This window comes from Epargyreus clarus, unplaced genomic scaffold, assembly GCF_041222505.1.
Source record: "Epargyreus clarus isolate Ecla_fem2 unplaced genomic scaffold, WU_Ecla_fem_2.2 ptg000005l, whole genome shotgun sequence".
NCBI classification, from domain to species: Eukaryota; Metazoa; Arthropoda; class Insecta; order Lepidoptera; family Hesperiidae; genus Epargyreus; species Epargyreus clarus.
The window spans coordinates 2,356,931-2,384,395 of NW_027332213.1; the positions used below are offsets into that span (position 1 = coordinate 2,356,931).

The 27,465-nt window shown below is 44.1% G+C and overlaps 1 protein-coding gene across 1 annotated transcript in view; it reads right to left on the bottom strand.

Moving 5' to 3' along the window:
* Positions 1–840: 840 nt before the first annotated feature.
* The window catches only part of Root (ciliary rootlet coiled-coil, rootletin), a 57,627-nt gene continuing 31,002 nt past the window's right edge, over positions 841–27,465 (bottom strand). Inside the window, exons 17-39 of the mRNA XM_073093698.1 lie at positions 27,083–27,272; positions 26,497–26,666; positions 25,895–26,087; positions 24,926–25,109; positions 23,440–23,615; positions 22,763–22,948; positions 22,177–22,357; positions 19,734–19,899; positions 19,179–19,292; positions 18,819–19,026; positions 18,309–18,418; positions 9,421–9,597; positions 6,868–6,975; positions 6,684–6,768; positions 6,007–6,101; positions 5,524–5,752; positions 5,260–5,404; positions 4,723–4,961; positions 4,467–4,589; positions 3,079–3,227; positions 2,617–2,784; positions 2,022–2,156; positions 841–1,463 (exon numbers count right to left, since the gene is read on the bottom strand). Of these exons, the coding sequence (XP_072949799.1) occupies positions 1,356–1,463; positions 2,022–2,156; positions 2,617–2,784; positions 3,079–3,227; positions 4,467–4,589; positions 4,723–4,961; positions 5,260–5,404; positions 5,524–5,752; positions 6,007–6,101; positions 6,684–6,768; positions 6,868–6,975; positions 9,421–9,597; positions 18,309–18,418; positions 18,819–19,026; positions 19,179–19,292; positions 19,734–19,899; positions 22,177–22,357; positions 22,763–22,948; positions 23,440–23,615; positions 24,926–25,109; positions 25,895–26,087; positions 26,497–26,666; positions 27,083–27,272 (3,639 nt within the window). The 3' untranslated portion in view covers positions 841–1,355. The remainder of the gene's footprint in view (positions 1,464–2,021; positions 2,157–2,616; positions 2,785–3,078; positions 3,228–4,466; positions 4,590–4,722; positions 4,962–5,259; positions 5,405–5,523; positions 5,753–6,006; positions 6,102–6,683; positions 6,769–6,867; positions 6,976–9,420; positions 9,598–18,308; positions 18,419–18,818; positions 19,027–19,178; positions 19,293–19,733; positions 19,900–22,176; positions 22,358–22,762; positions 22,949–23,439; positions 23,616–24,925; positions 25,110–25,894; positions 26,088–26,496; positions 26,667–27,082; positions 27,273–27,465) is intronic.

Below are 27,465 nucleotides of genomic sequence, written 5' to 3' on the forward strand. Positions count from 1 at the left end.
ACTATTTTTCATATTATTTTTAGCGCTGTTTCCCTTTTGTAGCTGTTTTGCTTCAGATTTAGAATTTTAGATCCGAAATCCATTAGCTAAAAAGTCAATAGTAAAAGATTAATGAATTTAATGTTTAATATTAGTATGATTGAACGATCCAGACTCGTAATAAAAACAATTTGGCACATTTAGTGCAGGCGGCTTGTAGTGAGACACGAATTTTAATAAAAGTGGTGAAAAGTGGAATTTAAAATAAACCATACAAAAGCTCTCAAAATTAACAGATTTTACACTTTCACGAAGAAAGTAGCGCCACCACTCACTTTTATAAACATTCATGTCGGGTTTTTAACAAGTTTGAGATCTCCTCCCCATTAATAAGAAATTTTATAATACAACGAAAACTAAAGCAAAAATGACTAGACTAGGTTTCCTTACTTTCCAGCTTAAAAAAAAATATGAGATCAAAATATTAATATTCGACCACACGAATAGCATAATATAGGAAACCTAGTAAACTGTATTTTAAAATTTTCAATATTTTAAATTTTGCTATTTTTTAAGAAACATGTATAAATAATTACAATTAAATATTTCCAACCTTAGAGTGTTAAATTGTTCCCAAACAATATATTTTGTGGCCAAATTATTACAGCACTTTAAATCTATTTCGGTATTATTTAATTGAGGTTATGTTTTAATTTAAAGGCCGTAATGAAAATTAATATATTTGTAAAAGTCGTTCCAACCAGTTTCAAGTCAAATGGGACATATCAAATTGTTATATTTCCCAACTTTCTCGTGCACCCGTGCCTTTGTCATGTCAAACCGCTATTAGGCTTCCAATTTAACACTCTTAGGAATCAACATGAAATAATTCTATAAAACTCCATATAGATAAGTCTATGAACAACCCATGTGCTTTCTAAAAAAACGTACGTGCTTATATACTTCTTCCAAAAACTCCAACGTTCTTCTCGTCACCAAACTCACACGTACGAACGTACGTATCAACGTTTTGTACGCTTCAAGACCATCCAATGTGCGTTAAAATCCACTTGATGATAAAAACTTTAAATTAAATAAATATTTATCATTTTTTTTATTTGTAGCATTGAAGATCAATTCAAAAATTTCTTACAGTTACGTTATTTACTACCACTTTAAACCGATTTTAAATATGGATCATAGCAGATGTGAACCATGACGTAATGAGTTCAACAACCACATACTTTAAATAGAATACATTTACATCAACAAGTGGAAATTAACAATACTTAGATTAATTGTTCGCCACCATACACCAATCGATTTCTTTCAAGACATTTTTTTCAAATTTGTACCCTCAGTTTAGATATTATAATTTATTTAGAAGAATCGAAACTGTCGTTCAGCGGTGGCAGGCTATGCGCGAGAGTGTTGTCCAGTTTCCTCGCTTCGTGCTCTAACGTGTACGAGTCTAATGCTGGATCCTGAAAACAAAAAACAATTTTAGAATTGTATTTCTTGGCATGTTATAACCAGTTTGAATAATTTCATACATCGCAGATTAAGGAAACGTACATTATAAAGTTGTAACCGACACGTTCGTATTATGTTTTTTTTTTTGCGTTATTTTTAATTGTACAAAAATATGTGTGTCTTTTATGGTTAAGATCTAGACTATAAGTTCAGAATATATAACGATTTTCCACTTTTTTGTTTATTAAAGAAAAAAATAGAATTTGGAATAAACATGTACAAACGCAAATGTAATAGTGTAATATTGCACTGCATACATATAGTGTAATTCGAGAGTATACAGTGGGGAGTGGAGTGACCAGTGCGTCAGGTAAGTGAGCTCACTGTGATGTACGTAGGTCAGTGTGAGAGAAATAAAGGTACAATGGGATGAGGGTGTACGCCTGTCGCCGCCGGATCCCGCCGCCAGCTGCGAGCGTATGCCGTATAGACGCTGCAATACAACCGTATTGCCAGTCACACGCGTCGCCGCTAGTTGCGAGCGTTTAGACGCTGCGATAGCATGGTACCTGCGAGACGGTCCGCAGCGAGTCGCCGAGCGCGCTGCGCAGGCGCTGCACGTCGCGCGCGGCGCGCCCGCTGCGCGCCACGTACGCCTGCCGCCGCCGGATCTCCGCAGACAGCTGCGACCGTAGCGCCGCCGCCTTAACACAGAACACACATTATAATATAGACTGTAGAATGTATTTACACACTGTTCGGTAAAACACCTAAAGCGCAACACACCGCTACAGTACAGCCGCATGTAGTGGCGCGTGTAAACGTTATTAACATCGGGTGGTCTCTACCTACGAATGTTTGTTTTATCCAAAATCATTAATCAACCACAAGGCACAACTAACAATGAAGATTTAAACTTTAGCATTTTTATAATAATTGAAGAATCCCCAAAGACAAATAATTCTTTAATGGACTATGGACACATACAATTAGAAATACTGAACGTAATAGAATATTTGTACAATAAACACATAATATACATAAATTGCTTTGTCACTCAAAAAACTCACAAAGGAATAAATTTGTCTCCTAATGCTATTAATTCCTCAAACCAAAAGCATTTATCACTATTATTATATTCACAATATCTCTATGTTACCATACCTGGTTCTCGAGCCGGATAATCTGCTGCCGATGACTGGCCTCTCTAGCTTCAAGTAATCTCTCCGCTTGCAACGCCGCTTGCCTGTAATGCTCTACGTCCTCACGCCGGTTCGGCCCCGAGCCCAACTCGCCGAGGTAACGGTTACGGGCAATCGACAGTTCTGACTCCTAGAATCATATAATTATTTCGTTATATATTTTTTGATAATTTTGTAGCAAATAAAAAAAATTAACAAGGTATAGGCCTATATTATTACTCTTGGTATTTTTACATATTTTATTTTAATGTAATTATTCAAGTAATTTTAATTTCGTTAATTTTCAGTGCTTTAGCGGCACTCCCAAAGCTGGAGTAGCTACATATCGTTAAAAAAGAGTTTTATAAATATAAGTTTTGAAAACAGACTATTTCAATTAAAATTTAATTTAAAATATAAAATGAATATGTGAGTAAATAATAACCTTATCAGCCAATTCTTTTTCCAAGCGCCTGATCTTCATCCTCAGTTCCCTGTTCTCCAGTTCTAATAGACTCAAATCAGTACTGTGGGTTTTGTCCTTGCTCAATATCGTTTCTTTGTACCGGCACGAATCTTTATTGGAATCTTGAACTGAAAAAAAAAACATGCCAGTTGAACATAGATTTAAGGTTACATTCATTTTACATATACAGAAATTATATTTTCTCCAATACGGAGAACAAGGCAACATATTTTCAATTAGGAATTTATTGCTTTGCGATCAGGTATCTAATAAAACATTAAAATGTTACTGGCTGGTTAAATTGCCGGCGTGCTAGTTGCATTAAAAAAATAACAATGGTTCCATCTGCTGACAAAACTATTACGTGGCTCCTGTCTTATTTCGACTCGGCAAGCTTGCGCTGCAGCTCAGACAGTTCTCTCGGCCTCCAGCTTGCGCACGGTGTGGCCGAGCGCGCAGTGCCACACTCACCGGAGTCCAGCTCCGAGCAGTACGCGCTCTTGTCGCGGTCGTGGCTCTTGCTGCGCAGCGCGGGGCGGGCGCGGCGCTCGGCCTCCAGCTTGCGCACGGTGTGGCCGAGCGCGCAGTGCCACACTCACCGGAGTCCAGCTCCGAGCAGTACGCGCTCTTGTCGCGGTCGTGGCTCTTGCTGCGCAGCGCGGGGCGGGCGCGGCGCTCGGCCTCCAGCTTGCGCACGGTGTGGCCGAGCGCGCAGTGCCACACTCACCGGAGTCCAGCTCCGAGCAGTACGCGCTCTTGTCGCGGTCGTGGCTCTTGCTGCGCAGCGCGGGGCGGGCGCGGCGCTCGGCCTCCAGCTTGCGCACGGTGTGGCCGAGCGCGCAGTGCCACACTCACCGGAGTCCAGCTCCGAGCAGTACGCGCTCTTGTCGCGGTCGTGGCTCTTGCTGCGCAGCGCGGGGCGGGCGCGGCGCTCGGCCTCCAGCTTGCGCACGGTGTGGCCGAGCGCGCAGTGCCACACTCACCGGAGTCCAGCTCCGAGCAGTACGCGCTCTTGTCGCGGTCGTGGCTCTTGCTGCGCAGCGCGGGGCGGGCGCGGCGCTCGGCCTCCAGCTTGCGCACGGTGTGGCCGAGCGCGCAGTGCCACACTCACCGGAGTCCAGCTCCGAGCAGTACGCGCTCTTGTCGCGGTCGTGGCTCTTGCTGCGCAGCGCGGGGCGGGCGCGGCGCTCGGCCTCCAGCTTGCGCACGGTGTGGCCGAGCGCGCAGTGCCACACTCACCGGAGTCCAGCTCCGAGCAGTACGCGCTCTTGTCGCGGTCGTGGCTCTTGCTGCGCAGCGCGGGGCGGGCGCGGCGCTCGGCCTCCAGCTTGCGCACGGTGTGGCCGAGCGCGCAGTGCCACACTCACCGGAGTCCAGCTCCGAGCAGTACGCGCTCTTGTCGCGGTCGTGGCTCTTGCTGCGCAGCGCGGGGCGGGCGCGGCGCTCGGCCTCCAGCTTGCGCACGGTGTGGCCGAGCGCGCAGTGCCACACTCACCGGAGTCCAGCTCCGAGCAGTACGCGCTCTTGTCGCGGTCGTGGCTCTTGCTGCGCAGCGCGGGGCGGGCGCGGCGCTCGGCCTCCAGCTTGCGCACGGTGTGGCCGAGCGCGCAGTGCCACACTCACCGGAGTCCAGCTCCGAGCAGTACGCGCTCTTGTCGCGGTCGTGGCTCTTGCTGCGCAGCGCGGGGCGGGCGCGGCGCTCGGCCTCCAGCTTGCGCACGGTGTCGCCGAGCGCGTCGCAGCGGGCCTTCATCTCGGAGCGCTCGCGCTGCAGGGCGTGCAGCTCGCGCTCCAGCTCGCCGCTGCCGGCGCTCTCCTTGCCGTCCCAGGTCGTCATGCGCAGCTGGGACTCTAGGTCCGCCCTGAAAAAGGTTTTTTTGTTATAAAATTGAAATAGAAAGCGAGCATGCAGATTGCCTTATATGTAAGTTAGCATTTAACCATACAACCGAAACGAAAAATGTCTTAAAAATTACAAATAGGTAAAACGGTGCTACCAGCCCAACCAAACTATGAATATTAACCAATACTATGAAATTAAAAAAAAATTAAATAAACATTTCCGTTACTCGCTTAAATATTGTGATCTGTTTTCCAAAATAATTATAAATTCAAAAATCTTCTAAAAGTAATAGCTGACAATAATGGAGCTTTACTCACTTCTGCGCTTCAACGTTGGCCAACTGGTTGGTGAGGCGATGGAGCTGGTCCTCCAGCGTGCAGTTGAGCCGCTTCAGCTCGCCGAGGGTAGACTTGGCGCTCTCCAGCTTCTCTGTCAGTACGCGTCGCTCGTTCTCGCAATTGGCTACAAAATATGTTAATTTAAAGTTGATAGAATTACTATTTTATGTTACACACTTTCCCCCCAGAATTTTTAACACCAAATCCGCACTCCCAAAACAGACCAACTACATCAAAACTCACCAATATTCTTCTGCATCTGCCTGAGTTTATCCACGGCGTTATGCTCGTTGTTCTTAGCCTCATTGAGCATGCGTTGCGACTTGCCGAGTTCAGCGCGCAGCTCGCTCTCCGCAGTTGCAGCTTTCTGTAGCGCGGCTGACAGTTGTTCGACAGTGCCCTTCAGTGATGTGCAACGGTCTTCCAGCGACGCGATTGTACGCGTGTGACCCTCGCAACGCTCTTGCAGTTTCTGAAAGATTTATAGAATTATAAATGACAAAATCGTAATTCAAACACAATTTTTAATTTGAGCTGAGAAGAAAGTTGACCCTAGCGCTGTTATATATTTTAAGGAATACATATTATATAAAAAAAATTAGAGGAAACGTGATTTTTTCAAGTATATAAATCATTTATCATAAATCTTATTTAATGATAAAAAAAACTACTTTACGAATAAGAGACTATGAAATGAAGCATCACAAGAAAAGCAATAGAATATACCTTGAGCGCCTGGTCGCGGTCCCGAGCGCCCACGGCGGCGCGCTGCACGTCGCCCTCCAGCTGCGCGCGCCGCACGTCCAGCCGCGCCGCGCGACCTGACACGTGCTCATAACATTTATGTATAGTCCGCACCAAACCGCTACTCATACAATTTGCTATGGCGACGCGATACATTTCTATATTCAGAGAGGACTAGCAGTTTCACGTGGACTATAACACTTTCTACATTCGTAGCCTCACACTAGGGAGTTTCGTCTATGTCATGTATCAAAGACGAATCGGGATCGAGTCGGCTATTTACATACTCGTATTCGCGTATATCTGTCTGAATTCGACAAGTAGTTAAATGTCACATTCAACAAACGACGAATACAATGATAGGCAGAAAACTAACTTATCTTTTAAATTATCACCAAACCAAAGAGAAAATTGAAACTAACAATTCGTGAATACATTTTTTAAATAAAAAAATAGTATACCTTAAAAATCCATAGAAATAAAATTAATACTTGTACAAAACTTACAATTGCACTATAATTATACATATAATACATATAGTATATATAATATTTTGAGGGCTTTGTACTATAAAGACGTTAACTATAAACATCAGTTACTATAATCCTAAAAAATAATATTGTACGTAAAACATATTCTGAAACACGTATGATAAATACCTTCAGCTGCAGCTAAAGCTTCGCGTAACTGTCCGACCTCTTGTACGCGTTCAGCCAGTTGCACTCGAAGACTTTCTGCTTTGTTCTAAAATAGTTTTATTTTAAAGATTAAAACAATAATATTTCAAAAGCAACATAATTCAGCATAAATTCACAATATAAAGGTTAGGTTCCAATAATGTACCTCATTCTGTACTTTCTCCTCGGAAACGGAACTTAGCGTTGCCTCTAAACTAGTGATCTTATCCCGCAAGTTGCTAATCTCTACTGTCTTGATTTGCACGGATTCATTCTGCAAATAAATTAAATATATTTTAGTATTTCATTTTCATTATATTAATCACCTGAATGAAGGTGAACCTTTTTTGGTGCGACTCCGGCGGCAGAGAGTTAGTGTTTTCCGGGGCGTTCCAGCTTGGTCATCAGGGGTAGCGGCGTATCTGTGGCAGATTTCAGGTAGGAATATTTAATCCTATCAGGGGTTTGTTACAGATGTCCATGGGCGGCAGTAGCCACTTACCATCAGGTGGACTGCATGCTCGTCTGCTACTCCTATATTATAAAAAAAAAAACACCTTATTCTAACGTTCAACGCCCTTGCCGTGCTGCTCCGTCGCTCCTTCAGCTGCTGGCAACTGGCACTGGAAGGTACATGACAAACCAGCGCGTTGAGCTGAGCGTCCCGCTGCGCCACGGCGGCGGCGAGCTTGGCGCGCTCCTCCTGTGCGGCGCGCAGGTTGCTGCCCAGCGCGTGCAGGCGGCCCTCGCCCTTGCCGTGCTGCTCCGTCGCTCCTTCAGCTGCTGGCAACTGGCACTGGAAGGTACATGACAAACCAGCGCGTTGAGCTGAGCGTCCCGCTGCGCCACGGCGGCGGCGAGCTTGGCGCGCTCCTCCTGTGCGGCGCGCAGGTTGCTGCCCAGCGCGTGCAGGCGGCCCTCGCCCTTGCCGTGCTGCTCCGTCGCTCCTTCAGCTGCTGGCAACTGGCACTGGAAGGTACATGACAAACCAGCGCGTTGAGCTGAGCGTCCCGCTGCGCCACGGCGGCGGCGAGCTTGGCGCGCTCCTCCTGTGCGGCGCGCAGGTTGCTGCCCAGCGCGTGCAGGCGGCCCTCGCCCTTGCCGTGCTGCTCCGTCGCTCCTTCAGCTGCTGGCAACTGGCACTGGAAGGTACATGACAAACCAGCGCGTTGAGCTGAGCGTCCCGCTGCGCCACGGCGGCGGCGAGCTTGGCGCGCTCCTCCTGTGCGGCGCGCAGGTTGCTGCCCAGCGCGTGCAGGCGGCCCTCGCCCTTGCCGTGCTGCTCCGTCGCTCCTTCAGCTGCTGGCAACTGGCACTGGAAGGTACATGACAAACCAGCGCGTTGAGCTGAGCGTCCCGCTGCGCCACGGCGGCGGCGAGCTTGGCGCGCTCCTCCTGTGCGGCGCGCAGGTTGCTGCCCAGCGCGTGCAGGCGGCCCTCGCCCTTGCCGTGCTGCTCCGTCGCTCCTTCAGCTGCTGGCAACTGGCACTGGAAGGTACATGACAAACCAGCGCGTTGAGCTGAGCGTCCCGCTGCGCCACGGCGGCGGCGAGCTTGGCGCGCTCCTCCTGTGCGGCGCGCAGGTTGCTGCCCAGCGCGTGCAGGCGGCCCTCGCCCTTGCCGTGCTGCTCCGTCGCTCCTTCAGCTGCTGGCAACTGGCACTGGAAGGTACATGACAAACCAGCGCGTTGAGCTGAGCGTCCCGCTGCGCCACGGCGGCGGCGAGCTTGGCGCGCTCCTCCTGTGCGGCGCGCAGGTTGCTGCCCAGCGCGTGCAGGCGGCCCTCGCCCTTGCCGTGCTGCTCCGTCGCTCCTTCAGCTGCTGGCAACTGGCACTGGAAGGTACATGACAAACCAGCGCGTTGAGCTGAGCGTCCCGCTGCGCCACGGCGGCGGCGAGCTTGGCGCGCTCCTCCTGTGCGGCGCGCAGGTTGCTGCCCAGCGCGTGCAGGCGGCCCTCGCCCTTGCCGTGCTGCTCCGTCGCTCCTTCAGCTGCTGGCAACTGGCACTGGAAGGTACATGACAAACCAGCGCGTTGAGCTGAGCGTCCCGCTGCGCCACGGCGGCGGCGAGCTTGGCGCGCTCCTCCTGTGCGGCGCGCAGGTTGCTGCCCAGCGCGTGCAGGCGGCCCTCGCCCTTGCCGTGCTGCTCCGTCGCTCCTTCAGCTGCTGGCAACTGGCACTGGAAGGTACATGACAAACCAGCGCGTTGAGCTGAGCGTCCCGCTGCGCCACGGCGGCGGCGAGCTTGGCGCGCTCCTCCTGTGCGGCGCGCAGGTTGCTGCCCAGCGCGTGCAGGCGGCCCTCGCCCTTGCCGTGCTGCTCCGTCGCTCCTTCAGCTGCTGGCAACTGGCACTGGAAGGTACATGACAAACCAGCGCGTTGAGCTGAGCGTCCCGCTGCGCCACGGCGGCGGCGAGCTTGGCGCGCTCCTCCTGTGCGGCGCGCAGGTTGCTGCCCAGCGCGTGCAGGCGGCCCTCGCCCTTGCCGTGCTGCTCCGTCGCTCCTTCAGCTGCTGGCAACTGGCACTGGAAGGTACATGACAAACCAGCGCGTTGAGCTGAGCGTCCCGCTGCGCCACGGCGGCGGCGAGCTTGGCGCGCTCCTCCTGTGCGGCGCGCAGGTTGCTGCCCAGCGCGTGCAGGCGGCCCTCGCCCTTGCCGTGCTGCTCCGTCGCTCCTTCAGCTGCTGGCAACTGGCACTGGAAGGTACATGACAAACCAGCGCGTTGAGCTGAGCGTCCCGCTGCGCCACGGCGGCGGCGAGCTTGGCGCGCTCCTCCTGTGCGGCGCGCAGGTTGCTGCCCAGCGCGTGCAGGCGGCCCTCGCCCTTGCCGTGCTGCTCCGTCGCCTCCTTCAGCTGCTTGCGGGCCGCCGACAGCTGGCACTTGAAGTCGTCCTGCATCGTCGATAAATTTAAATTAAAGCCACACTAGGAATTCGTCAAAAATACAAGAATACATCACAGATGTGACTTACGAGATTTACTCAATATAAATTTTGCTTGAAAATTTAAAGCATGAACGAGTAGATACCTAATCAGAGAATGATCTCAGCCGGTGAAACAAATGAAAATTAGTTTTACGTTAAAAGTCCACCTAAGTCTCAGTTCGTTCTTACAGAATTTGTACGGGCTAATACCGTACATATAATAATCAGTGTTTTGTCAGCATTTTGGGTCCCGCGCGCGGTCGTCATAAGCAATTTACCTCAGTACGCAATTAACTGTCTACCGCGACGCGTGTACTCAATCTATCTCTATTTTGTATTGTCATAATCTCATTGAATGTGGATAAATAAATCATAGCAAGTAACTAGCCTTTTCATCATAGCAACTAGCTTTTACATGGTCCTTCGAGTCTCCGTACAGACGGGATCAATTTCGTGTGTACAAAAGAAACTAGTGAAATTGGATCGCAGTTCAATGGATTTACAAGCAACAAACAACTAGCATCTAGCAAGCAGGCAAGCCGCGACTGATTCCAAGTAAGATCTTTCCAATCTTATATCCCTAAAGAAAGCATCTAACTAGCAATGGAGGATCTACTATCCAGTCAGGTTGAGCTAATTGACGCTATCAAAAAGCTCGGTGTCAATTTTAACAAGGATGGAGCAGAGCGGAAGTCTACAACGGATTACTTCAATCGAAAGTTGGACACCTTGGAGTCCTATTGGAAGGAGTTCGAAAACAACCACATCGAACTTTCTAGGTACGATATCCGTGACGAACCTTACCACATAAATGGGGATTATGTACGTACTATGTCGTATTTCAAATCATTAAAAGAATCTATTTTAAAGCAAAGAGATGAGCTATTGTCCCGTCAGGGGAAAGGTCCGGCAATTCAGGTAGCAGCGCAGCCTGGGCCATCTAAGCAGCAAGCGGCTAGCGAGGGAACCCGCACCCAACCAGCGAGCGACGTTCAGTTGCAACCTGCAGTGCCTCAATCATCAGCAGGGGGCCCTGTTAAGCAGGTATCTAAGGGAGTAACTAGTAGGTTAGATGATATATTACGGAAACAGTACATTCAGTTTAGGGCATTCTCTAGGACGGTAGCTAATATTGATGTTGACGATATTAAAGAAAAATGGGAATTTGAGGACACTTTGAAGAACTTGGAGTTTCGTTGGTCTGTAATCGATAGCCTTCATTGGGAAATAGAAGCCGAACTGGACGACGAAGAATCATCTTATCAGGGAGTATTTTATATGCACGAAGAAACTTACTCCAGCTTAAAGAAAGCCATCAACAGGAAGATGTGGGCAGCATCTCATAGAGAAAAGTCCACGCCAGTCATGGACATTCCAATCTTTGCAGGTAGCTACAGTCAGTGGACCTCTTTCAAAGATTTATTTTGTGAGGCGGTTCATAACAACCCATCCTTATCTCATGCACAAAAGATGCAATTTTTAAAAAGCAAGCTGAAGGGAGAAGCGGAAGGTTTGATCCGTCATATACCTGTAAGTTCCGATAACTACTCAGTTTGTTGGGAAATTTTAAATAATCGATACAACAACAAAAGACTTATTTTCATGTCTCACATGAATTTGTTATTAAGCGTCCCAAATATTCAACAACCATCCTTAACTCATATTAAAAGGCTCCATGACAGTATTATGGAGAATCTGAGCGCAATTAAAAATCTTGGAATTGATACGAGCACATGGGATCCTATTTTAGTATACCTTTTATCGCAAAAGCTAGACCCGGATACCCACACCGACTACATCGAGTCGGTAAAAAATCCGAGGGAATTGCCTGAACTACAGGACTTGGTTAACTTTCTCGAATTTAAATTTACATCTTTAGAAGCATCTCGAAGAAAACAGGACCAGCCGGTATCTAAAACAAACGTACCTAAATCTCATTACAATAACATTAAACACCATAATTTTAACCAGAAGCATTTCGTATCGTACAATAATACAAAACCTACGTGGAAACCCACTGGAAGCGGATACGGTGTCAAGTGTATTCTTTGTAAGCAACCGGATCATTTATTATATCAATGCAAAACCTTTATGAATATGCCGCATAACTTGAAACTAAAAACGGTTAATCAAATGAATATATGTAAAAACTGCCTATTTGATCATAATGGAAATGAATGCATTTCTATGAAAAGGTGTCGTAATTGTAAATCCAAGCATCATACTTTATTGCACGAGGCCTGCATACAAGCCCCGCCGCCGACTTCCGTTGAAACTAAAAAACATGTGACCGGCACTACGCACGTATCTCAAGGGGATGAATCGCAGGTTTTACTAGCAACAGCGTTGGTTCACGTCACAGCGGCGAATGGTTCCAAGCACGTTATGCGCGCTCTGATAGATCAGGGTTCGCAGATCTCCTTAATAACCGAAAATGCAGCTCAATTGTTAGGTATCAAACGTAGGGGCTGTAGCGGTGTAGTTTTCGGCGTAGGGAAAAAGCAGAACAATAGCAAAGGCGTTATCACTATCGAATGTTCATCACTTTACAGCGAATTTACCTTTAATACGGAGGCACTTGTATTGAATAGCCTTATTAAAAACCTACCCTCTCGCTCTTTTACCAAGCCTGAATGGTCACATTTACAAGGCGTCCAGCTAGCTGACCCAGAATTCAACATCAGTCGTCACGTGGACATATTGTTCGGAGCGGATATATATTCTTTAATAATGTTAGGTGGCATCCTGAAAGGGGAGGATAGTTCCCTACCGATTGTACAACAAACGCATCTAGGGTGGATTTTATGCGGAAGCATGATGAAGACATTCCACTGCAATGTAGTTTTAAATAATGTCGAGGATATTAGAAAATTTTGGGAGATAGAAGATATAGAGGACAGAACAGCATTATCTAGCGAAGACCAAGAATGTGTACAATTTTATAAAGCGACTACCGAACGCCAAGCTAACGGTAGGTATGTAGTCAGATTACCAATGAAAAAAAGCGAAGTACACACACTCGGGTCGTCAAAAAACATAGCGATAGCTCAATTTTTTAATCTTGAAAGAAAGCTTCACCGTCAAGAACAGCTAGCACAGCAATATCAAACCTTCATATCGGAGTACAGAGATTTAGGCCATATGGAGGAATGTAGCGGGGTGGAATTGTCCACACAGGGATGTTATCTACCGCACCACTGCGTACAACAATATGATGAGGATAAAATAAGCAAATTTCGAGTTGTTTTTAACGCGTCGGCTAAGACATCAACAGGTGTTAGTCTTAATGACGTTATGCTTCGTGGGCCGAACTTACAAAAGGATCTCCAATCACTTATTATAAAGTGGAGGCAATACAAATACGTAGTGACCGCGGATATCGAAAAGATGTATCGACAGATTATGGTAAACGAAGCTGACCGAGTTTTCCAAAAAATCATTTGGAGGGACTCACTTAACGAGCAAGTCAAATCTTATCAGTTGACTACGGTAACATACGGATTAAAAGCAGCGCCCTTTTTGGCAATGATGACGTTGTTACAGCTAGCGGAAGACGAACGTGAAAGATTCCCAAAAGCAGCCAAGGTACTAGAAGAAGACTTATTTATGGATGACCTTCTAACAGGATTCCATTCAATAGAACAAGGTCAAAAATTAGTAGCAAATTTAAACAAGCTATTAGAGTCAGGGGGATGTACTTTACGAAAATGGGCGTCCAATAATGAGTTACTACTTGAAAATTTGGAAGAAAATCGTAAACGCGGAAGTAGACAATTTGATTTCAAAGCAGACAACACAAAAACATTGGGTCTGAGCTGGAATGTCAAGGAGGATAAATTTATTTTCAAGCATCGATTAAGCAAAAATCTAACGTCAAAACTAACAAAGCGAATTTTATTGAGTGAAATCTCAAAGATATTCGATCCTCTTGGATGGCTCGCGCCAGTTGTAACTAATCTAAAATTATTGTTCCAAGACGTATGGGAGGCCAACCTCAACTGGGACGACATAGTACCAGACGATATATTCGTCCGATGGACTAAAATAAGAGAAGATATAGACCACATCAGATATTGTACTATACCAAGGTGGATTGGAAGCTATGAAGGAGTCTGCATTCAGTTGCATGGATTCAGTGACGCGTCCTTGAGGGCGTATGCATGTGTAATCTATGCACGTATTCAAAAACAAAACAAAACATCGGTTGTCTTAGTAGCGGCGAAATCTAAACTTGTGCCGCGTGCGAAAAATATCACGCTACCAAGGTTAGAGCTAAGTGGAGCGGGATTACTAGCTAAACTAATGACAAAGATTTTACAAACTTTAGCGACCTACAAAACAGAAATTTTTGGGTGGTCCGACTCAAAGGTAGTATTGGCATGGTTACAAGGCGATCCGGGAAGATGGAAATCATTCATAAGCAACCGAGTTAAGCTTGTTACTCCAATCATGCCTACTCATTGTTGGAGTTACGTAAAATCAGCGGAGAACCCCGCGGATTGTGCGAGCCGCGGTCAGCTAGCTTCACAGTTACGTGAAAATAAATTATGGTGGGAAGGCCCTGCTTGGCTAAAAACATTCGACCGGAAGAAAGCGCCAGAAGTATTTAAAACGGAAGTCGAAAAAAGGAAAATTCAATCAAACGTCATTCAAACAGATTTTACGGAACCCAGTATAATTAGCGAGCTCTTACATAAACATGGCTCTATTACAAAAATAACTTCTATTGTCGCATGGATACTTCGAATTATGAAGTATAAGCATAAACGATTACCTACTTACCTCACCTTACAAGAATTATACGAAGCAAAATTGCTTATTATAAAACACGTGCAAGCAAAGGAATTCAGCGAGGATATTAAATATCTATACAAATCTAAGACGGTGAAGTCAAACAGCAAACTATTCAACTTAAATCCATTTATCGATAGCGATGGGATTTTGAAGGTTGGCGGGCGATTAGGAAAGTCAGAGCTAACAGCGGAAACTAAACATCCAGCTATATTACCACATGATAGCCGTTTGACAACCCTAATTATCGATGAAGCACATAAACAAACATTCCACGGAGGAGCCAGACTGACTGCTACGTGGATAAGACAGAAGTATTGGATCTTGGGAGGAAATAGGGCTGTCAAGAAGCAACTGAGAAATTGTGTGACTTGTAGAAGGCACAACCCTCAGCATCAGTATCAGCTAATGGGTACTCTTCCTCCGCCAAGGACGACACGAGCGCCCCCCTTTTATAACACAGGGGTAGATTTAACAGGATTCGTGGACATAAAAGCTAACCGTGGCAGAGGTATTAAAACGACCAAGGGGTACATCGTGTTATTTATTTGTATGGTGACTAAAGCTGTACATATCGAACTGGTATCTGATCTATCTAGTGCAGCATTTCTATCAGCGTTGAGAAGGATGGCAGCGAGGCGTGGAGCCCCGCATCATATATATAGCGACAATGGGACCAATTTTATTAAGGGTAACCGAAATCTACAAGAAGAATACTTTCAGCTGCAGCAAATCATAGACGAACAATTTCTTAAGGAAGTCACCGACATGAATATAGAATGGCATTTTCAAGCTCCGCGATGGCCTAGTGCCTCGGGCTTGCAGGAAAGAGGAGTGCGAAGCATTAAAAGTCATTTAAAACCAGTTATCGGCGATCAGAAGTTGACATTCGAAGAATACTCAACACTCCTAGCTCAAATTGAAGCGTGTCTCAACTCTAGACCATTGTGTGCTCTGACTGAAGATCCCGAGGACCTAGACGTGTTGACGCCGGCTCACTTTCTGACTTGCAGAGCAGACCTAACTATCATTGAAACTGAGAAGGATGCAAGGACTAGGTGGCAGCTGGTTAGTAAATTATTAGACGACATTTGGAAGCGATGGAAAAGAGAGTATTTAACTCAACTAACGGTGAGAAGCAAGTGGCTTAAACGGCAGCGGAACATTAACCTTGGTGACATTGTTTGCATTCACGAAGATCTTCTCCCACCCGGAAAATGGTCGATGGGAAGAGTAGTGGAATTACATCCCGGTAGTGACGGTATCGTAAGAGTGGTAACCTTGAAAACGAAAAACGGATATATGAAACGCCCGGTTCTGAAGCTATCCGTATTACCGGTACATCAGCAAGACATTACCGAGCCATCTCCCTCTCAAAAACCAACGACTGCTGTGGTTACAAGCACGAAAAGGTCAAAATATACGAACGTTTTGACAACCCTGTTATATTACATTTTATTCATAAATATTTTCGCAACTGCACAAGGAAAACTCCTAATAAACGCATTAAATCATAATCAAAACCTATACTTTGATAAAATCTGTAATATACAACTAGTACGTGATGAATGGAAGCTCGTTGTATACTACGAAATGGACCCATTCTGGCAAGGATCTTTCGCATTGCATAAATATATTAAAGGCCTTAATCACACCTGTGCAATGCTAAATCATACGTCATATTGTGACGTTATACTGTCACAATTACGTCACGGTTACTCGGAACTGCAACACTATAACCAGATGTTGCTCACACAGCACGAAGGCGAACGGCCTAGACAGCGTCGCGGGCTTATCAACGGGGTCGGCTACCTCTCAAATTACATGTTCGGCGTACTGGACGAGAGATTCGCCGAACAATACCGGCGAGATATAACACAAATCCGCGATAACCAGAAACACCTAGCAACATTATGGAGAAATCAGACCTCAATTGTGGAAGCTGAATACAATCTACTCAAGCGTACCGAAGAGACGATGAGCCATCAGCATGAGGCTATTCATCAGAACATAAAAACTCTTGGGGAAGCATTGAACAATCTAGCAAGCAAGATCAACCAAAATAGCATCGGAAATGACTTTACTCTTGGAGCCCTCACAGCTAGCAATCTCTTACATCAAATGAAGGAAATCCAAGGCATGCTATTAGATCGAATTACAGACGTTTACCAAGGAAAATTTAATTTTCATCTCATAACTCCGGATCAGCTTTTGCATGAACTTAGTGCAATTACTACGCAGCTATCCTCCGACGTGATTCTACCTATTGAGAATGTCCATAACGATCTCCGTAAAATATATCCATTACTTAAAATTAAAACGAGAATGTTGAAAGATTACCTACTATTCGAAATACGAATACCCCTTACAAGCAGAGATACTTACGAACTATACAAACTCATATCCATACCGCATCCAACTAAAAACAATAGTATGATAACTTTAATTCCCAAATCTGAACATGTAGCAATTAACTTACGAAAAGATACGTACATTCCTGTTTCCGAGCAGCAACTCAGCAAATGTCTTCGACGGGAATCCGACACGTATTTATGTTATCCCCAGTTCCCTATTTATCAGCTGAGAGGCGATTACGACTTATGCGAGACTGCAGACGCAGCAAGGACGTCGTGTCGATTACTAACAGTTCCGTGTAACAACAGGTGGGTCAGTTTGAATAGCTTAAATACCTACTTGTACTTTTGTTGTAATCAATGCACCGTACGAGTTCATTGCGGAGTAGATCAAGTTACGCCTTATCAACTAGCTGGAGCAGGCATAGTAACATCAAGCTCAGACAACTGTATGATAAAGACAGACGACATTCTTATGTACTCACACAAAATGGAACAATCGAACGTTTTACATTTACGACCTGAGGTGATCGTCACGGATGTACCGCCGATAAATCGTCTTTTTAATTTATCTATTCCATTGCTCAACTTGAAAGATCGTGACATCGAACTTAGAAAGGGAGAATTGGACAAAATCGACAAGAGCATCCGCAATATTTAAAGACAAGCAGATTTTGTGGACGTATCTGTCCATGATATTCACCACTACGTTGCCATCTATGTGATGTTCGTGGTGGTAGGCATCGTGGGAGCGGCATTGTTATCGAGACGTGTACGACGCAGATGGCAAGTCGCCGGAGCTGATGCGTTGCAGCACACGCCTTCGGAGCAGGAAGCTGTCGTCGGGCGGCGACCGAACACATCGTTCCAGCGCCAACCGACAGCCCCAACGACTTTCAGGGCTACCTCTCGAAGCAGGGGTACCGACATTCCGAGTGTATCGTGTGATCAGTGTGTGTGCACTAAACAAGATCGCGGTACCGTACCCGATCATCGAAAATCGGTGTTTGAGTGATTTAATGCGTTACGCTATAAAACTTGAAACGAACTTATTTTCATAATTATTATTGTTTATCTTATTTTTTCTCCCCCGGGAGCATGTACGGGCTAATACCGTACATATAATAATCAGTGTTTTGTCAGCATTTTGGGTCCCGCGCGCGGTCGTCATAAGCAATTTACCTCAGTACGCAATTAACTGTCTACCGCGACGCGTGTACTCAATCTATCTCTATTTTGTATTGTCATAATCTCATTGAATGTGGATAAATAAATCATAGCAAGTAACTAGCCTTTTCATCATAGCAACTAGCTTTTACAGAATTATTAAAGAGAAATTACATTACAGATAGCATAATTATAATCTCAGTAAAAGCTATCCTAAACAGAAACTCTCGAGAATTCTACAAATATTTAAAAAGTATACTAAATTAGTAATTTTTCATCAAATATTTTCAAAGCCTTTTTTTATTTTATTGTTCCGTTCATTCCCGTCTCTAAGTTAATTTTTTTATTCGACACGAAAAATACATACCCTCTCCCGTTCAATTTGGCACACTTCATGCATCAAGTTACGCATGCCCTTCTTGATAGCTTCAGGGTCCACGTCTATGATCTCGTTGCGGTCTTCGGAGTGGTCACGACCTTGAAAACAAAGTAATTATTAAAATACGCTATTAATTTTAAATAGATCTTTCGTTTGTCATAGGCTCATCCTGAGTTTATTTTTTATTTTTTGATATTTGGGTAAATGTAGCGTTATTGAAGTATAACACAAAATTAAAATTATGTTTATAATATTATGTAAGGTGCCTCTATGCGGGCTGTACGTTACATGATAGTTAATCCTTACTAGCTCTGGGTATGCGCCGTACTCCCTGAGCTCACATCTTTGGCTCACGCTGTGCCGTCTCGCACTGAACGAGGAACTCAACGCTGTAACGCGCCCACCACAGAGCTCAGCCGGGTCTCCGCCGCGCACCGCGCCGCCTCACACTGTAGCGTCGACACTCTCACATTCATACGGGTCTAGCGTTCAACGTACCTCTATGCGGACTGTACCGTCGCGCCGGACTAGCCAGTCGTCGCCTCGCGGCGGGCTGCACACTGCCGTCGGGTTGCACGCCGCACACGCGACGTAACGCCCCCGCTACGGAGCTCAGCCGCGTCTCCGCCTCGCGCCGCGCCGCCTCGCACTGCGATAGAGACGCCTCTGTCGCGCGGGAGCGGCTCTCGCTAGCTCCTAAACGGGTCTGGAAGTAACTCACGTTTTGTACTTACTCCTTCAACTATTTACGACTGGCAAATAATAAAATTAAAACTTTTGGCAAACTATAGATTAGATGAAAAAAATCTGGCTATTCTTCAATATGATCCATGTGCAAGTATGTGTGTGTGTGTGTACCTTCAATTCTTGTATCTGTTGGGTGGCATCAGCAAGACACACTTCCAAGTTATGCTTCAGCTCTTCCAATCGACGTTCCTTGGAGCGGCAATCTTCTAAACGTAATACCAGCTCCTGTAAATATATTGCAATTAAATAAACAAAGTTAAAAGCAAAAAATAATTCTAAGTAGTCTACATCTATTTCCACAAAGTTTTATATAGCAAAATTGACGATCTTATGTAACACTCGTTGCTTTTTACCACGCTTTTATTAGCTTGACCTGTAGGTAACGGAATCTTTGAGCTCGATTTTTATCCATTTTGAACGGTCCGATTAATTTAAAATTTTCAACAATTATCAAGATTTGATGACAATACACGATTAAAATAATTTTATTCCATTCTCCTCATCAGAATTAACAATATTCCTTGAGCGATTTTAGCGTGGTTTTAGTTTTTAAACTAGAATTATTATTATCGTACGGGGTCGGTTACAGGCATGAATATACGGTAGTAAACCTCAAACGGATTGCATATTCCACCATTATTATTTGAATCAAGACGGGCATCAAACCTGGTCCCTGGCGCGGCATGCCTCCTCAAGCTCTGCACCGCGCTGGCGGGCCGCGGCGAGGTCCGCGCGCGCGGCGCCCAACATGGCCTCCAACTCTGCACCATGTCGTTTCGCCGTCGCCGCTTCGCTGGCACACCGCTCACGCTCTTCACTCTCATTTTGCAATCTGTGAAATGTTATACCCGGTTTAAGACATTTATTTGTCATTCGCATAAAATTCATTTATAGTGCCACCAACTTATCTGTTCAGTTGACAGGGTCGCTAGTGCAGCGTCCAATGTTACCATATAATTATATTTGCCTACTGAAGAGGGAGCTCAACAACTTTGAGACCTATGATTTTTACTAGATAAAATATGTAAAAAATATTTAAAAAGATAAATAACCTTCGTAAACATCCTAAAAAAAAGAATTAGGTTAATAATGTCAAATTTTAATTCTTAAATGATATTCTAGGACAGGAAAAATAAAAAGTCCAGAATTATTAACTATAATTATTTATATTTTATAAAAATAAAATTTATATTTTATAAAAATAATTATGGTCATGATCTCTAACTTCGAGGGGCTCCACACCAGACATCCCTGAGCGAAATAATGACGATGCGCCTGAGATGCCTGTGCCAAGTGATTTACATAATTCGTCATCAGAGTCACTTGAATCGCTTTCGCTATCACTATGCAACTTAATAATGAATGGTTCTTCTAAATATCCATCATTGTTCCTGTATTTTTCTTCAATTCTTTTTACGTGGTGACAATGGTTTTTCCACTCTTCTTTTGTTATTTTATCGAATGCATTCTGAATTAGCTGGGGCATTTCAGCACTAGATTTACCAACATTTCGCTCAGCGACATTTCTCTTCATTGAACTCCAAACCATCTCGATTGGGTTCAAATCACAGTGGTATGGCGGTAACCTGAGAACAGAATGGCCATGACTTTTTAATAGATTATCTATTTCATATTCAGGAGCTGGTTTATTACGCTTTATTAATTCTTGCAGTTGAGGTTTCGTCATTTGCTCAGAAAATTCTATATTTCTCTCCCTCAGCCACAATTGCATGACAGCCTTAGTGTGGTTTGAATTGGGACATTTATTAACACAAATGCTGTGATAGGGGGCATTGTCCATCACTATAAGAATATGCTTATGCAGGTTCGGCAGCAATTTCTTAATAGTCCATCTTTTAAAATTATCATTATTCATTTCATCATGGTAGTCACCGCTCTTAGTGTTTGATTTAAACACAAGAAGAGCATTCTCTACAAAACCTTCTTCGCCTCCTGCATGAACTATAATCCACCTATTCCCTTTTGATACTGGCTCCAAATCACCTTCAACATCTGGGCCTTGCCAACATTTATCAGTTGAGTGAGATGAGTGTATATAGGTCTCATCTAAATAAACGATGGTTTTTTTTTCTCCAGACTCATTCTCACGAATTTTTTGTAAGTATGCAGCCCTCCACGCAGTTATGTCATTACGCTCACATAGCACTTTTCTATTTGTTTTAGTTTTTTTAAAACGAAATCCTATTTTATGCAGCAGTTTTCTAAGTGTTTCACGTTTTGCAGAGAAATCAATTTCTTCTCTAAGTATGTTTAATAATTTTGGTATAGTCGGAATTTCTTTCCTAAATGAATAAAATTCATGAATTTTTCTCCGTATGACGCCAATGTCAAAATCATCAATGTCCAATTTTCCTGTTTTTCTTTCTCTATTCTTACCGGGAGTAGATAGTTTGTCATTACTTTCTTCAGCTTTTTTCTTTTCATTAATGAGCTTGTAAACAAATCGTTCGCTTACTCCTGTAGCAAAAATATAAATACATGAAGTATAAAAAAACATTTACTACCAAAAATACTCAGTGACACTTTAACTAAGTAAAATAAAATAACTGAAATATTTACGCGGGACTTTCTATTAATTAACTATCAACACTTCATAGCAACACTAACCTGTCGCAGCTGCGACGCGTTCTGTCACTTTCTCAAACGGTATTTTCGGAGCTAGCAGGCGTTTTTCTTCCCTCATGAAATCTAAAACCTTTAAAATAATGACCCGTGCATCACTTTTGAGAGGCTTAGGCATTTTTAATCACTTATTACAATTATATTCGAATCGAAAAACAAAGAGCACTCACACTTCAAAGAATTGACAGCGGAATAACATTTCAAAATGGCGGTCGGCTTTGTTTTAGTTCCAGATTTGTCTACTGAACAGAAAAGTTGGTGGCACTATAACATAAGAAATACAAATCACACTGGTACAGATATTATAAAAATCACGACATTACGAAGTTAAATAAATATTATAACCGCGATTATTTTTTAGCATTAGTGATAATTGAATTGAGATATTGATTATATGACACCTTCCCTTGCATTTCTCATTAAAATGACTGGTGAACATAAAGTTTCTAGGTTAGTATCGACTTACCTGGATTGCAACTCCTTAATATCATGCTGAGCTTGTTCCAAGGCCGCTCGCTCCCGCTTCAGTTGCGCTTCAGTGGCTCGCAACGAGCGCTCGGCGTGCTCGCCACCCGACTCCGCCTCCTTCAGGACGTTTTGCACACGTGATAACTCCAGCTCGAGTGTCGTACGATTTTCTTCTAAACCTAGTTATCGAATATGAAATTGTTTGAGTCAATTTGCTAAACATGAATCGACGTAGATTCTATGCAAAATAACGTGTGATCAAGATGTTATTATAAAATGAGAAAAAGCTACGATGGCGAGGCGATTGTTACCCAATATTGCTTGCCAAATAACACGTTTTATATAAATGCTATTGCAACAGTGGTACATATTTTTTTTAGTAACTTGCAATGATTACAATTTTCATTTTTTTTGAGTTGATATAACAAAAATCAGATCAATTTTAGAGTTGTTGTGCAACCATATATTTTGAATTCTACAAAAATATGTTTCTTTAAACATTTTTTTCATTTATTTTAACCAAAATCAACACCCATTCGCTAACCTAACATTCAATTCACTACCACCCCACCACCAACACCCACCAGCGATCTTATGATAGGCCTCGTCGCGTGCCCGCGCGGCGTCCCTGCGCTCGTGCTCGGCGCGCTTCACGTGCTCGCGCAGGTCGCGGCACGCGCCGTTGTACTTGTCGCGCTCCGCCGTGCAGTTGCTGAGCTGTCGGCGACAGTCCGACAGCTCCTTGCGGAGACTCTCCGACTCGTTCTCCACTGGGGATAAACATTTTAGATTTGATAAATGTATGCGAAATTAATTAGGACGAATTTAGTATTATAATAATTTAATTTTCATGAAAAAGTGTACGCAACGATATATTACATCTAATAAGGATTTTTAAGTTCTAAAATAACTCAATATATATTTAATTCATAAAGTAAATACTCCATTAAGTCTATAACGGCCCACATTTAATCGTATCGTACGTTATAGATTTCAAAGATATATTTCAGCGCTAAATGGTATTAAAACCCATGACAAAGAACAAATAATAATTTAATACCAAGTGCAATTTTAACCACAGTAAAAAAATATAAGATCTGTGACACTTTGAAAACAAAAATCCTTCAAATATTAAATTATGTAATAATATATCGTTCACAGTAAAAAAAAAAGATTTTTTTAAAAGTATTTTTATGACTTGCTATAAATCACTATTTCATCCAATATTTTTTTAGTTCAATAATCTATCTGCAATACTCACGTTCTTTCAACTTCCTGATGGTCTCCTGCAGCTGTACATACGTGGCGTCGTACTTGTCCTCCACCAGCGACAGCTGCGCCCGCGTCTCCTGGCACTCCCGGTTGCACGCCTCCTTTTCTAGGTGTAGCTCCTTTATTCTGTTCTCGAAGCGAGCGCACTCATCTTCCGCCACCGCTCTGGAAACAAATTTGAAATTGTTAACAAAATCTGACGCTATTATCGACTTTTAGCATTCAAATTTTAATGTTACGTCATTAAAAAAATTAAGAGATGATGCTTAGAAGCAGTAATCCTTCTAGTTTAAAATTGATCCCATGATTGATGGTGTAGGAGATTCGAATGACGCATTATTGATTTTTTGAAATTAGCCGTTTTTCTAAGAGGAGACCGAATGTTGCTGTTGGGTTGTGAGTGAATGTGATTTTAAAGAAACAAGTGACTTTAAGGGTGGTAGAACCCTTTTGTGGTTCGACTCCGACGGCACCACCGCCACACCTACTTCTACCTAATAACAGCAGTGTAAGGCGCTACTGTGTTTCGGTTTGAAGGGTGTGGTAAGGGAGACAGACTTTTCCGAGGCGTGCCAGCTTAGTCCTCAGGGGTAGCGGCGCACCTGTGGCCAACCTCAGGTAGGAATATCTAATCCTATCTGGGGTTGATTACAGATGTCCATGGGCGGCAGTAGCTACTTACAATCAGGTGGACTGCATGCTCGTCTGCTACTCCTATATTATATAAAAAAAAAAACACTTAGCTTCCTCAAGCCTGGTCTACAGCGCGGCCAGGTCGTCCTTCAGCTGGGCGATAGCGGCCCTGTCCTGGTCGGCCCGGGCCTGAGCATCTCGCCTCACACGCTGCAGCTTGCCCTGATCGTAGTCCAGACTACGCTTCATCCCCCCAGCCACCCCATCAACCCTATTAGGCTGTGTTAGTATGTGCTGCTTAAGAAACTACTTACTCAGCTTCTTCAAGCTGCGTTTAAACGCAAGCAGATCACCCCTCAGCCGGACACTACCAACTCTATTGTGATCACCCTTCGCTTGTATATCCTGCCCCGGCTGCTCCAGCTGCTCCAATAGCACCTGGTGCTGTTGTTGGGCTGCTTACGTAATATTGACGTACTTAGCCTCCTAGAGTCTGGTCTTCAGCACGGCCAGGTCGTTCTTGAACTGGGCAATGGATGCCCTGTCCTGGTCGGCCCGGGCCTGCGCGTCCCGCCGCACACGCTCCAGCTTGCCCTGCTCACAGTCCAGACTACGCTTCATCTCCTCCAACCACTCCAACAACCCTATTAGGCTGTGTTAGTATGTGCTGCTTAAGAAACTACTTACTTAGTTTCTTCAAGCCGCGTTTAAACTCCGCCAGATCGCACCTCAGCCGGACACTACCAACTCTATTGTGATCACCCTTCGCCTGTGTATCCTGCCCCGACTGCTCCAGCTGCACCTGGTGCTGTTATTGGGCTGCTTACGTGATATTGACTCACTTAGCCTCCTCGAGCCTGGTCTTCAGCGCAGCCAAATCGTCCTTGAGCTGGGCGATGGATGACCTGTCCTGGTCGGCCCGGGCCTGTGCATCCCGCCGCACGCGCTCCAGCTTGCCCTGCTCGCAGTCAAGCGCCCGCTTCATCTCCTCCAGACGTTCTAGTAACGCTTGATGCTCCTGGTGAGCTGGGGAGTATAACTGGTTTTAAAGTTGCGTGATGTTGACCATTGGTCGTGACATTGATTTCTTATGTAAAAATAAAAAAATGTAATAAATAAAAAATAAAAAAATGTAAACAGTTCGCTTTCGATCATCAGAAAGGAAAATGTTAATGATGAGTTTGTAGCGACGCCATAGATAACCGAAGTTGATTACAGATTTCATGACAGTAGCCGCTTGTTTTCAAATGGACTGCGTGTTTATTTACTACTTCTTTGGCAAAGAAACAGGTCTTCGTAAAGACGAAGGTAGAAATAGTTGTGAATAAATTGAAAAATGTCCACATCTGTCTCCAGTTTTCTGTATTACTATGAATATCTTTATATTCATGGTACATAAAATAATATCTTTATATTCATGGTAATACAGAAAACTGGAGACAGATGTGGACATTTTTCAATTTATTCACAACTATTTCTACCTAATGCAGCAGTGTTAGGCGCTGCTATGTTCCGGTTTGAAGGGTGTGGTAAGGGAGACAGACTTTTCCGAGGCGTTCCAGCTTAGTCCTCAGGGGTAGCGGCGCATCTGTGGCCGACCTTAGATAGGAATATCTAATCCTATCTGGGATTGATTGCAGATATCCACGGGCGGCAGTAGCCACTTACCAGGTGGACTGCATGCTCGTCTGCTACACCTATATTATAACAATTCTTGGAATATGCTTTTTAAGTCGATCGTACAAAAAAATCAAAGAACTAAAATATTTATTTATATCAAGAGTAATACTAAAATGTTTAAAACTCCTTACCCATCAGCAAAGCCTGTTGCTTATCATTCTCAGCGCGCAGCATCGCCTCGTCGTGCTGCAGTACCAACTGATCGCGGATGGCCAGTAGTTTTTTCTCTCGCTCCCTCGCACCAGCTTCCAATGCTTCCCTCTCGCTCGTCAGCGTCGCTATCGTTTGGCTTAGCTTCTGCTCGAGCGATTGGCGGAGTTGTTCCTGTAAATATTCATAGAAGAATACATTATCATAAACACCACTTGTAATAAAGTATTATTTTAAGATCTGTGGCACAAACAAGATCAATAGATAATGTAACTGAACGTATACTTAATGCAAGGCATAGACATTTTACAGGTTATCCTTGTTGTTACCTTGCTGAGTTATTGGATTTGTCTATAAATCATCATTTGTGTGAAATTTATCTTCAACATTTATCTACTGAATTCCAAATGCCCTAGCAAATCTTTATGCACATCTATATACTTGACCTAGAGATAGACATATCTCTAGATCAAAAAAATCCTCATGCATTAAGAACCTTGTTTTTTTAACTCATTGCTTAAAAGAAGTAAATATAATATAAAAGACATACCTTTATTATTACAGACATAAAGTGGTACTATACCTTCTCCTCCTTAAGTTTAGTGATGTTCTGCGTGGTGGTGCGGTTCATGTTGGTGATGATCTGCTGGTACTCGGCCTCCTTCTTGCCGGACTGCTGCGACATGTTGTTCTTCGTCTCGCGGAGCTTTTTCTCGCTGTTCTCCAGGTCTTTCGTCAGGCGGGCTATTTGACCTGGTGATCCACATTATTAGTATTAATTAACTTCCTGATAATAATTTGTATGTAGTGTGGTGTTGTGCAAGGAGATATATTGGGACCTTTATTGTATATTGTATAGGTATAAGAAAATCTGTATTCACATTAAACACAAAGTAAATGTACATTAAATAACATCAAATAACTAAATCCAAACAAATATTTTTAACAGTCCATTATATTACAGATTTAGATGCACCCACCGATTATTTTAGTATGCAATGATATTTTCTATCACCATAATATTATAATTTATGTTACTTCCAGACATAGAGCTTTGTGATAGACAGACCGACAGACTTGTCTGTCATAGGGTTAAAGTTCCTTATAGAACATAGATGATCACATTATATTTTTTTATTTATCTCTTAAAACAAGTAAATATAACATACCCTTGTAGTTCTCCTGCTGCACGAGCGTGTCCTGCAGCTCGTGCTCCAGCTTGGCGCGCTTGCCGTCCGCGTCCTCCAGCATGTTGGCCGTGTCGAACAGCACCGCTTCCAGCGCATCCTTCTCCGAGCGAACGCCCGCCAGCTGCTCCTGCAGGTGCTGCTTGTCCTTCTCCAGGCTGTCTATCAGGATCTGGGGGAGTAAGCGGAAAGTTAGTATCGGCAGCCTAAGGTACACATGGGGATATCTAAGTTATATGTGGAGCCTAAAATAATTTTATTAAAATAGTATTGTAATCTATGTAAATTCACCAGCTAACAATTGATATGAATTATACATTGTAACGCGGCCTTATATTACATCGGTTCGCTCGCGCCTTTACGGA